This window comes from Mustelus asterias, chromosome 9 (genome assembly GCF_964213995.1).
Source record: "Mustelus asterias chromosome 9, sMusAst1.hap1.1, whole genome shotgun sequence".
NCBI lineage: Eukaryota > Metazoa > Chordata > Chondrichthyes > Carcharhiniformes > Triakidae > Mustelus > Mustelus asterias.
The window spans coordinates 24,868,960-24,881,939 of record NC_135809.1 but is presented as its reverse complement, the minus strand read 5'-3'; the positions used below and the strand labels follow the sequence as shown (position 1 = coordinate 24,881,939).

At 41.1% G+C, this 12,980-nt stretch overlaps 2 protein-coding genes across 2 annotated transcripts in view; one reads left to right on the top strand and one right to left on the bottom strand.

Annotated features, from left to right (window-relative positions):
- The window catches only part of LOC144498557 (twinfilin-1-like), a 28,073-nt gene extending 15,511 nt beyond the window's left edge, over positions 1 to 12,562 (bottom strand). The window contains exons 1-2 of the mRNA XM_078219839.1: positions 12,415 to 12,562; positions 4,580 to 4,657 (exon numbers count right to left, since the gene is read on the bottom strand). Coding sequence (XP_078075965.1) covers positions 4,580 to 4,657; positions 12,415 to 12,439 — 103 coding nt within the window. The 5' untranslated portion in view covers positions 12,440 to 12,562. The remainder of the gene's footprint in view (positions 1 to 4,579; positions 4,658 to 12,414) is intronic.
- irak3 (interleukin-1 receptor-associated kinase 3) overlaps positions 1 to 12,980 on the top strand; it is a 333,490-nt gene that overhangs the window by 43,391 nt on the left and 277,119 nt on the right. The gene's annotated exons all lie outside the window — the stretch shown is intronic.

Genomic DNA, 12,980 nt, shown 5'->3' with positions numbered 1-12,980 from the left:
CCCTGGGGAGCCAAATATATCACATTTCTGGACAACGTTCCCAAAGGGTGAACTGGATATGAGTTCATTTTAAAATGTGCCTCTGGGTCAAGGATCGCTTTAAAGTGGTTTGTTTGTGAATTTTAAGTCAATCAAGGCATTTAATTAGGATGGCCTTGGGAACGAGTTGAAGTGACGAGAATAATGGGATTAGTTTTGGATTCCTTTAGCCAAGAGCTGGCACAAACATCTGGGAACAAATAGCTTTCTTCCAGACAGTAAATCTCTATGATTCCACAGTCGATTTTATCAGGGCTCAGGAACACGCAGTGAAAGCTGCTAAATCGTGACAGTAATTACACAGAAACTACTGACCATCTGAAAACAAAAGGAGAATTCATGGGGAATCATTTGACAGTGTATTGTAAAATTAATTGTTAACCAAAATATACACAGAATATTACTCAGAATCCATACAGTGCAGAAGGAGGCCATTCAACCCATCAGCTCCACACCGACTCTCTGACAGAGCACCCTATCAAGGCCTTATCCCCAGAACCCCACACCCTAACCCACTAATCCCACCTAACTTGCATATCTTAGGACAGTGGGAGGGAACCTGGGCACCCTCTGGAAACCCACGCAGACAGTGACCCAAAGCTGGAATCGAACCAGGTTCCCTGGCTCTGTGAGACAGCAGTGCTAATGACTGTGCCACCCCAAATGCCTCCAAAAAACCCAGGATTTCTGTTTTTTACCAATTGATAGCGATGTTCCCACTGGGCCAATATAACAAATATGCCCCAATGCATTACATGTCGCACTGTCAGAAGCAGAAAGGTCATTAGTACATTAGTCCTCGATTCATTTTCCAACAGGGTCTATTTCTAACTCTTGAATACAAGTAATCTCTGCTGAAACAAACATGCAATGTTTTGACACCACAAAAGGACAGAAAGTTAGAATACATGAAGATAAAAAAATGTCTGGAATACATCATATTGCAACACCGACATGGAAGGCTAAATTTACAGCGCTCTCAATTTTTGCTCCAGTAAAAGTTTAAGCTCCAATTTTAATAAAATGCTGCTATCACATTCCTTGCATTTACTTGTGCATCATTATTTCCTCCAGATGATTCCAAGTAATTACACCACCAATAAATGCAACTGAAATTGCTGCTTTTTGAGTTATGCACTCCCAACTTCAGAAATATTTTGGATACAACTTGTGAACAAGGGTCTAGGTTTTGTGATGGTTAAATTATCAGTATGTGCTGTCATTATCTTGTAAAACTGACAGCAGCTTCTGGAGTCCACACATGCACAATTAAATGAGCAAATCCAGAGGTCACTGCCACTGATTCTAAGCTTCCTGATAGCTGTGTCTTTGAAGTCCCTGCAGAGTGCAATCAATTAGAAATCACTGAACTGATGAAAACTTACACATTTACGTGATTAGTCTCAGTATAATAATCCTTGGAAAAGTTATATCTTGCCGAATGAGGTGTATGGGTGCTTTCAGTCCAAAGATGTGCGGGTTAGGTTGATTGGCCATGCTTTAAAAAATTGCCCTTAGTGTCCTGAGATGCGTAGGTTAGAGGGATTAGTGGGTTAATCTGTATGGATATGGGGGTAGGGCCTGGGTGGGATTGTGGTTGGTGCAGACTGGATGGGCTGAATGGCCTCTTTCTGTACTGTAGGGCTTCTATGATTCTATGATAATGCTGTACAAAGCTCATGACTTAAGGGGCGGTGATGGCCTGGTGATATTATCATTAGACTATTAATTCAGAAACTCAGTTAATGTTCTGGGGACCCAGGTTCGAATCCTGCCACGGCAGACGGTGGAATTTGAATTCAATTTTTTAAAATCTGGAATTCAGAATCTACTGATGACCATGAAACCATTGTCGATTGTCGGAAAAAAACTCCATCTCGTTCACTAATGTCCTCTTGGGAGGGAAATCTGCCGTCCTTACCTGGTCTGGCCTATATGTGACTCCAGATCCACTCTCAACCACCTTCAGACAACTAGGGATGGTCAATAAATGCTGGCCAGCCAGTGATGCCCAGGTTCATGAATGAATCAATGAATAGATTAATCCTCAAGAGCCTGGAAAACTAATCTGATGTTCGTCAAACTTCTCCATTATCATAAAAGAAATCCACATTCTTAAAATAAGAATTGCTTTTAGAGTTTACGATATTTCAGCTTCTACTGTCATCATGTCTATGTCCCAATCATTTATTTCACTATCTGTAAAATATTAAAGAGTGAATAATAATCAGAGCACTAATTTCCTGGACTGTGAGAATACTTCAAATGTGATTGGCTGCTTACCCTGCTTGATGACATCCCTTTTGTTGAGCAACTGGAGATTCTTTTGACTTGATATTTGTGGGAAGCTTTCTTCAAGGTCAGTGGCATACACCATCAAAACATGGGCCAAGATAATGGATAGGTTCTGGTGCTATTATGTGACAGATACATATAAGAATTGCTGTGCTAAAAGTGCACCTAAAAGTCTTGAAGTAATGGCGAGCCTTCATACATGTCTACAAATTATTTATGGCCTGTCTTCATTTGTACTTATACTTTCACTTATATCATCAGAGAATAGGCCTGCAAATATCACATCAGTTGTTGGCTATGCAAATTATAACTTTTTAAAAAAAACTACACTTCCATAATTAATATGAGAATCATGATCTACAGCATAATGTTACATATGCATGATGCAGGAAAATACAAGGCAAAAATATCCAGATTGCAATATCATGACATCTATATTCTTACATAATAAGACAGGAGCTTTTGCATATTTATGAAAATGCTTTAACACATGAGAATCTGAAGACGTTCTGATATTAAATTAGCATCACTGCTAATGTTCCCTTGCAGAGCCCCCATAATGGTAGCTTAAATCCCAAGGCAGTGTCTGCCCTGGAGCATGTAGGAAGGTGAGATCAGAGTCCCTACTGGGCAGGAAGAGGCTATTTGGCACATCAAGCCATCACCGACAACAATCCCAGCCAGGTCCTATCTCCATAACCCTACCTATTTACCCTGCTAATCACCCTGACACAAAGGGGCAATTTAGCATGGCCAATCCATCTAACCTATACATCTTTGGACTGTGGGAGGAAACTGGAGCACCTGAGAGGAAACCCACGCAGACATGGGGAGAACCTGCAGACTCCGCACAGACAGTCACCTGAGGCCAGAATCGAACCCGGATACCTGGCGGGTGCTAACCACTGTGCCATCGTGCTGCCCCGGAGCATGGTGCACAGTGGGTTTAAATAAATAAACAAGGGGCCCTTAGACTTGTTGCAGGGTATTTCATTAATGTGGGTGCCTATAAAATGTGGCCACTTTGACCGAAGTGTTTAATTTTAAACATTTAAATTTTGACTGCAGGGAGAGAGCATTGTGTATGCATATAAATGTACAGCTCCCTTGGGCAAGAGAAGTGGTGTAATGTACAGATGTGCAGTATTGATTACAATATTTTCATGTTGCATAGAAATACAGTACAATGAATACAGTGTCTAAGTTCACTTTGTATTGTAACATGGTTAGATACTCTGCCATAGACAGATAGACAGAAGCTTTATTAACCTGTCCTTCAGCATCTTTTGATTTCTAATGGCAGTTCTCTAACTCTTTTACACTCCGTAAAGAATATTTTCCATTGCTACCACCACTGTCTATGATCCTCTTCTCTTTTTGTTGATTGAATAATGAAAGATAGAGAATAGCAGAGGAGCAAGAAGCTCTGAGAGTGAGAAGGTAGCATCTCAATAATATTTACCCTGGTGTTAAAGCTGCACCTGGGCTGATCTGACACCGGTTCTTATGCTCCGAAATAGGTAAACACTACAGGAAATATTTGCAGAAATTTCTGTTTGCAAGATCAATGCAGAAACCGGCATGAAATTTGCTGTAATTTCAATGCAATTGAATTTTAGGAATTTCCAGCCCATCGTATTCATCGGTGGTGTAATTACTCAGAGTCGGGTGATAGGGAGTTACTTAGCATAGACCTTGGATATTGCTGAAAATAGAGGCATGCTGCTGAAGCTTTTCATCTTGCACTCATCAGGACGAATGCAAGAATGCCAAATTTCAAACCATCACAACAATTTATACTGCAGGGGAAAAGGGGTGCTGATTGGTTTGCAAGCCAAATCTGATTGACTGAGGCATTGCCATGGAGATAATAGCAGAAAAATACATTCATCTTTTTTTGCCTTAGTCGTAGGCTTGGAGGACGTATAATTCCCCTTTGCTTTTTCCATGGCAATGCCTGAACCAGAGTAAATTTTCCAATCAGCACCCCTTTTTTCCTGCATTATAAATTGTAATCATTTGAAATTTGGCATTCTTGTATTTGTCCTGATGACTGTAGCTTCAGAAACATGTCTCTTTTCAGCAATATTCAAGTTACTATACATAACAGAAATTGTAACAGACACACTTCTGTAGGGCTGTCAATTGAATAAGTTACTCTAGGTCATATTATAAACAACAGATGTGTTACTCTTTTTGCAACAGCACTCTCTAAATTCAGAAGTCTAAATCTCCACCAACATACCGTTTTCAATCACAATTTTCAAAACACAGAATTCTCCATTCCTGGCTCTGGCAAAGATATCCTTTAACTCTTCTGAAGCTGTGTTAAAAGAAAAACAAAAATAGAATGTATCTGCCAGAACCTAGTTAGTTATGGTCAAGGAATGCAATTTATATACAAGGTTAACAATTTCACAGGAGTACATGCATAAATCAGATAGGTCAAATCATAGATCATAGAATCCCTACAGTCCAGAAGGAGGCCATTTGGCCCATCAAGCCTGCACCAACACCCCACCCCCTGCCCTATCCGCATAACCCCACACATTTACCCTGCTAACCCTCTTGACACTAAGGGGCAATTTAGCATGGCCAGTCAACCTAACCTGCACATTATTGGACTGTGGAAGGAAACCGGAGCACCCAGAGGAAACCCACACAGACACGTGGAGAAAGTGCAAACTCCACACAGAGTCACCCAAGGCCGGAATTGAACCTGGGCCCCTGGCGCTGTGAGGCAGCAGTGCTAACCACTCAGACTTTTCCCTATTGCTTCTGAAGTTCAGAAAAGGCCGTATAAATAAATAAACCCATATTGGGAAAATAGTTTAGTAATTAGTTGTTATTAATGAGTAAAACTTGAAGGAAGTAGTTCAGCTCACGGTGACAACCATAATCATTTTAACCTGAACCAATGAGATTACAGAGCTCAAAAAACCATCACATGATGCACATTTTCTCCCTAAAATACAGCCATTAAGCTGGCCACTCCACCTAACCTGGACATCTTGAGACTGTGGGAGGAAACCGGAGCACCTGGAGGAAACCCACACAGACACAGGGAGAATGTGCAAACACCACACAGACAGTGACCCAAGCCAGGAAACGAACCCGGGTCCCTAGTGCTGTGAGGCAGCAGTGCTAACCACTGTGCCACCGTGCTGCCCCATACTTATGCTGGAAATTCTGAAAAGAAGTACTGTTATAATATTAGCTTTTCCATAACATTTTTTTAAAAATTCATTCATGGGACATGGGCTGGCCAGCATTTATTGCCCATCCCCAGTTGCCCTTGGAGGGCAGTTGAGAGTCAACCACATTGCTGTGGCTCTGCGGTCACATGTAGGCCAGACCAGGTAAGGATAGGAGATTTCCTTCCCTAAAGGATATTAGTGAACCAGATGGGTTTTTACGACAACTGACAATGGTTTCATGGTCGTCATTAGATTCTTAATTCCAGATATTTTTTATTGAATTCAAATTCCACCATCTGCCACGTTGGGATTCAAACCCGGGTTTGAATCCCAACATTAGCTGAGTTTCTGAATTAATAGTCTAGTGATAATACCACTAGGCCAGCACCTCCCCTAATCCTTAGCTTGTGTAACAGTCGAACTTTTGAGACCAGTTTTTTAGGCCAAAAGTCAGGGGATTTTTACGTGGGTAATGCTTTTGAGGAATTGACATGCGTGCTTGATATAGGGCCAAAAAGATATTATTGCAATGGAATAAAATAAAAACCAACAACACTCGAGAATTCATATTAATTCTCTCTTGTATTATAATATAAACTACTAACATTTCATCCAGAACAATATAAATTCACACCATAATAAATTAACTACATCACTTCACATTGAAACTCTTCAAAATCACATTCATCGCTATCTAAATCACTGAACAATTTATCTCAATAGCCTGGTTTGATAACATATGGATCCTTCTCAACATCATCATCATCGGTGATACCAATAACCTCAGCATCATCACTCTCCAAGTAACCACCTTTGGCACCGTTGAGCATATTCGATACTCCACATTTTAGAAGTAGTTTTTTGACAATATTGGGATCAAGTACCTTCCACCTGTCTAAGACCAATGGCACAATGTTGCTGGTAGCCATGATGTGGAGTTGCCAGCATTGGACTGGGATGGAAGATTCCAAATAAACCTATAGGACTTTAACCTGGTTTTGTGAGACTTCTCACAATGTTGCTGGAGAGGGTGTTCACATATTTCCGCCTTTAGTGAATACTTTTTTGCCTTCCAACATCCAATTGTTCCACATTTTTCAGATACTTTCTTTGAGAGGTTTATTTATCCACAATCTGAGGGTTGATCCACACTTGTGTAAGATCACCAGGAGTAACTGCCATGTCGGTGCTGTATGATCTCACATCATGGATCTCATCATCAGCAAGGTGGGATTTGAACATGTCCCCCATGAGCAAACCTTTCTCCTTGCGTAGTCCTCCTGGTCACAAATTCCACATTTCTTTGATCCATATCCTGCAACCATCTTCATTCTTCCAGCCTTTCTCACGAACATGGTGAAGTTGCCCTTTGGAAAGAGCTTTGAGCTTGAATATCACCATCAGCTTTTGTTTTTACGTCATCTGCCACCATATAAGATGGAACCAGTGTGAACTGCATCTTCTTGTGACCAGACATCTTTACAAGGACCTTTCGTTCCACCAATCTTGGTAACATGCTGTTGGCTGCCATGCCAGAGGTCATTGGTGTTTCAGCAATATTTCCAATGCAGGCCAATCAATACACATTCTTACCTCAATGCTGGATGACAAAATGGTGCAATTTGTTGATTTTATTGTCGGAATTCATGTGGTAACTGCTGTGAAGCATTTGTTTCCTGATGAGAACTAAAGTGCGCCTTTCCAAGAATCTGGCCTTGAATTCTGAAGTATCATCTTTGTTTCATGAAGGGCATGGCATCAGGTGGCTCCAGGGGTGATAATATGATCATTTTGCCAATGCTCCTCAACTCATTTTGCCTTTTTTTTCCCTCCAGTTTAAAGTGAGCTACATGTTATTCATAGAATCATAGATACCCTGTAGTGCACAAGTAGGCCATTCGGCCCATCAAGCCTGCACCGACAACAATCCAACCCAGGCCCTATCCCCGTAACCCCACATATTTACCCTGCATCCCTCTGACACTAAGAGGTAATTTAGCATGGCCAATCCACCTAACCTGCATATCTTGGGTGTGTGGGAGGAAATCAGAGCACCCGAAGGAAGTCCACTCAGATATGGGGAGAATGTGCAAACTCTACACAGACAGTTACCCGAGTCTGCAATTGAACCTGGATCCCTGGCACTGTGAGAAAGCAGTGCTAACCACTGTGCCACCGTGCCCCCCCCATCTTCTCAAAGGCATAGTGATAGGTCATGGGGTACACAGTTTTGTCAATTAGTTGGTGGGTTACCACTAGAATTAATGGAGGAAAATCCAAAGGTTCCCACACGTGCCTTTAAATTAATGAACCATAGTAACTGCCAGGGCCATTAATAACCTCCAGGGCCATTAATAACCTCAGTTTGATCCCTGAAATACTAAAATCAATATTTACATGGTCTATTTGAAAAATTACATTTTATTTGGCCAAAAGGCATGGGGTCGACTTTTATATGAGTAAATATGGCACTACTTACGCCTGTTTCTTTCCATAATGTCTTTGAAAAAATAAATAGAAATACAACAGGCCAAGAACAGATATTAATACCATAGGTAACAACCCTTGCTTTTTTCCTGCAGAGTTCAAAAAGGGCCTGTTGAAATGGGATTATTCCAGTACTAATGAGCAGCATGCTAATCCATCTTGGCTTTTCTCTCAAACCTACCATCAATCTACTGGCCAAGCTTGTGGAACCTACATGGGGCGCTTCTGCCACAACACTCCAAACGTCAGCATTTTCCCTATCAAATTCTGCAACAGAGCGCTTTGCATGTGTCTGGCAAAGACCATCACGCACATATCTTGTGGACACTCAACAAGACACTGCACATCATAACTGGAATGATCCGCTCAACACCCCTCTTCTGGCTTCCTGTCCTTGCAAACATCACTCCCTCACACATCTTCCAACTGACCAAACCCAGAAGCTGGTTGAAACCATCCACATTTCATCTTACTTACCATTCCCTGAAGATCTGTTCAATTCACCCACTACACACCTTTCATCTTGGTGCCTCTTAAGAACAACCTTCTTGAGCAAGACACATGAGCAGATATGTCCATCTGATCAAGGAATGGGAAACGTGGGAAGTCAATAATAAATTCCTTATGACAAATCTTGTCTGTCAACTGGTAGGCTTTGAACTACCACAACAAAAGCGATCCTGTCTAAACAGGTTCAGGATAGGCCAAGGCACCTTTCTAACCAAATTTTATCTCATCTGTCCTCAGTACAAACCTCCTGTTAGGTTGTCTCTATTTTTCGCAATGGAAGGGGGATACTTGTGTTTTGAGATGCAATCATTACTAAATGTCCTGCCATGGTCATGTGATCTCTGCCATGAGGGAATGTCTGGGGACAACCACATTACATTTAGTTCAATAAAGACATTACACTAGAAAGACTGTAGTCTTTCAACTCATAACACGGTGCCAAGAGTTGAGCAGAGATTGAGTTTTGAAAAGCAGGAAGAGAAGCTACAGCTACTGAAAGAGGAACACTGAAATGTTCCAACTTGCACAAAGGAAAGAGATAAGAGAAAGCTAACACAAGCTGAAGGTGGCAAGTAAAATACTAGGTGAGAGAAAAAAAAACAGCTGTTAAATGTTCCTGTTGAAATGAAAGGGGATGTGTAGCAGAACTGGCAATTTTTCAACTTATAATGACAAAACTACAGGATTGCAACAGATTTAGTTAACAAGCCAGAGCTGATATGAATAACAACACTTTTAATACTTCTGGGGAGAGATTGCTACAAATTGCATTCCACCCTAAATCTATCCGAAGAACAGAAAAAAACAGACTCCAGAAATTTTAAAAGCCTCGAAGGTGCGCTTTGAACTCCAAGTGAACACAATTTTTGAATGGTATGTGTTCAACATTAGGGCTCAAGATGAAAAAAAGTCCATCAGAGAGTATGTGATTGCATTAACACAGCTCATAGAATCATGTGAATTTGGGCAACTTAAAACGTGATCCAATTAAAAATAGAATTGTCTCACGAGATCTAACAGTGAGAGCAAATCTACTGAGAGAGGGGAAGCTTACTCTCAAGAAAATGACAGACATGTGCAGAAACGTGGAGGTTGTGAAGTGTCAGCTATAGCCCACATGTGACAGAACAGACAAGGAGATTCATTATAGAAATTAGAAGCAAGAGTAGACCATTCGGCCTTCGAACCTGCTGAAACACATTCTGGGCCGAAAGATCAGAATAATCCTGGACAAAGGGCAGGATGCAAATACTGCGAAGGACATCATACAAAGGAAAAGAAGGATTGCCCAGCATGGGGAAAGCAGTGATTTGACTGCAAGGGAACCAAATCATTTTGCACACCAGTATTTGGCTAGAAAGAAGCAAAACAAGCCTATACAGATGGCCATAGGAGAGATATCAGCAACAGAGTCTGATGGAGATCTACCTGCCATACAACTGGTTGATTCCCTCAAGTCTATAGGTGATAAATGGTTTGTGACTGTTGCATGATGACCACGGTGGACAGCATCAAGTGAACAAGAAATGTCAGATGGACACTGGCAAATTGGGTCAACATGGTGATCTAAAAATGAAGCCCTAGAGTGTAAGATTGAGGTTACATGATGGCGGGATACTCATGTACAAATTAGTCTGAGAGCCCAATGCAATGGTAAGATTAAAGATCTTGAGTTCCAGATCATAAGCGGTATGCAACAGCCATTCATCTCAGCTGGAGCAAGTCTAAATCTTGAACTGGTAACCCTAGGCAGGCCAGAGATTTACAGCTTGGCACAGCAAACAAAACCATTGACTGCTGAGCAGATCCTAGAGGAACATAGAGACGTGTTTACAGGGTTTGGATGTTTATCATATCATGTGGAAATAGATGAGAGTGCGCGACCAATTCAGCATCTGCTGAAAAGAGTTCCAGCTCCACTCAAGTCAAGCCTAAAAAACAAGATTGAAGAGTTGGAAAAGAGGGGAGTAAATCAAGAAAGTGGCAGTTCCTGCAGACTGGATTAGCAGCTTGGTAGCAGCGAAGCACCTGGAGAGCTGTGAGGACACTTCAACCCAAAGGATCTAAATAAAGCTCTGAAGAGATCTCACTACACCTTACCAACCATCAAAGGAATTTTGCCACAACTTGCCAAGGCAATGAAATTCACTATCCTAGATGTGAAAGATGGTTACTGGAAGTGAAACTGGATCAAAGCAGCAGCTTTCTATCCAGATTCTGGATGCCTGTTGGGAGATACAGATGGTTGCACATGTCGTTTGGCACTTCATTAGCTCCAGAAGAACATCAACACAAACAGCATGAGATAGTCAGTGATCTGAATGGAAGCAGTTGATGTGCTAGTCTATGGATGTGAAGACATAATGGAAGAAGCAACAAATGACCATGGTCCCACACCTGTGGGAGGGAACTCACCAGGTGAATCTGAAGCTGAACAAGAAACATTTATAACTATAAATGTCTGAAGTCAAGTACATCGACATGTATTGACAGCAAAAGGTCTTGGCTCGGATCCTGACCAGGTGAGAACTATAGCAGCGACCAACAGATATGAAAGCAGCACAACAATTTGCTGGATTCACAAACTATTTAATAGAATATTTGTCTAATTTGTCATTGGAGTGTGAACCATTATGCAAGCTCATTGCTAAGGAGGTGCAGTGGTATTGGGACACAGAACAAGAAGTAGGGTTCACTAAACTCGAACAACTGGTGATCTAATCTCTTCAAGTCTTCACTCTCCCCAATTCCTCCAGACCCCAACTCCTCCAGACCTTCAACTACCCAGAGCCCTGTTGCCCTGCCTTTGCACTCTTATACATCCCCCCCCCCCCCCTTTGTCCCATATTCTCTTTCCCTCATCTCTTCTAAATAAGTGCAACTATAAAAATGTTATCAATTTTAATACTCAAGATCAGAATAATTGATGACACTGCGGATCAATTTAGTTTTAACATTGTATTGAATTCGCTGTTGTCAAATAAAATACAACTAACTATAGTGGAATGTATAATCTTAAGAAACCATAAAAATGCCTTGATGTGTCAACAACTCCCTTACTGATGTATCAGGCGACTATCTGGATGGTAGAATTTAGAATTAGACTACCAGGGTTAGATGAACTTTAGTCTGTCTCCTTCAAAAACGTTAAAAAAATATTGGCCATTCTTAACCACTAAAACTTGTGTTGTAATTTAAGTAAATTTATTTTGGGGTGGTTGGCTACTGCAATTTTGGATTAAATTTACATTAGAATCATAGAATAGAATCCCTACAGTGCAAAGAGGCCATTCGGCCCATCGACAACAATCCCACCCAGGCCCTATCCCCGTAACCTCACGTATTTACCCTGCTAGTACGCTGACACTAAGGGGCAATTTACCATGGCCAATCAACTTAACCTACACATTTTTGTACATTAAAGTGATATTGTACAGAATAGTTAAAATGAATTTTGCAGTCCAAAACATCTTTTAACATTCTATATTAATAACTATTAAACATCACCGAGAGACTCCGCAACAATTCTGAGGGTCTGTTGTTCTGGAGGTAGATCTTGCAGCATTATAGTGTATATGGAAACTAAATGGTGCGTGTTATAATTAGCATGATAAGCAATCATAAGAGACCTTAAGAGATTTCCATCTGCAGGCGTTGCCAAAGTCTATATAACGCTTCTTCATAACATATTGGTTTAATAAAAATATTCCACAAAACATGACTTTTCAAAATTCCACGTTCATTAATAATTGTGTGAAAGCCACTTTAAAAATAGATTTATATTTTTTCATCATGGCGACGCAGATTTAAAGAATGGCAACAGATTTCACCTTATTTTCTACACAGTGAGTTTAAAGTTACAAGGTGTGCATTTTTGTCCCAGTACCTGGAATGCCGGTCAGATGGGACATTGCGTCCTTGTGGTAGCTGAGTGCCCGCTGCAATTCCTTTGAAATGTTGAATATTCGCTCTCCCTCCCTGCTTCCTGCCGGGGATCCTGCTGTCCGCCTCTCGCTCCTGTGAGTTCTCCGCCCCGGGACAGCCTCCTGATCCTCTCGCAGTCAGACGATCTGAAACTGTGCTGGGAATATCCGGCAGGAATCGGCTCTGTGCACAGACACAGCCAGACAGGGTGAACGCGGTATAAATTAACCAGGGCAAAGTCATTTGGCAACCGCGAGATGGTCAAATCATTAATGTCAAGATTTTATTTAGCAAAATAGAAAATGCTAAAATAAAATTGCATTATATGTCACAAAGTAAAAGTGGTCCACGTGGGTACCGACTACAGAGATAGCAAGATAGATTTTGCAGTCAGAATTTAGGGAATTAGGTAGGAAATAAGGGAACAGGACCTCAAAAGTAGCAATCTTCAATTATTCCCAATGCCACGTGGGAATTAATATAGAAATAGGAGGATAAAACAGATGAATATGTAGCTAAAAAGATGCT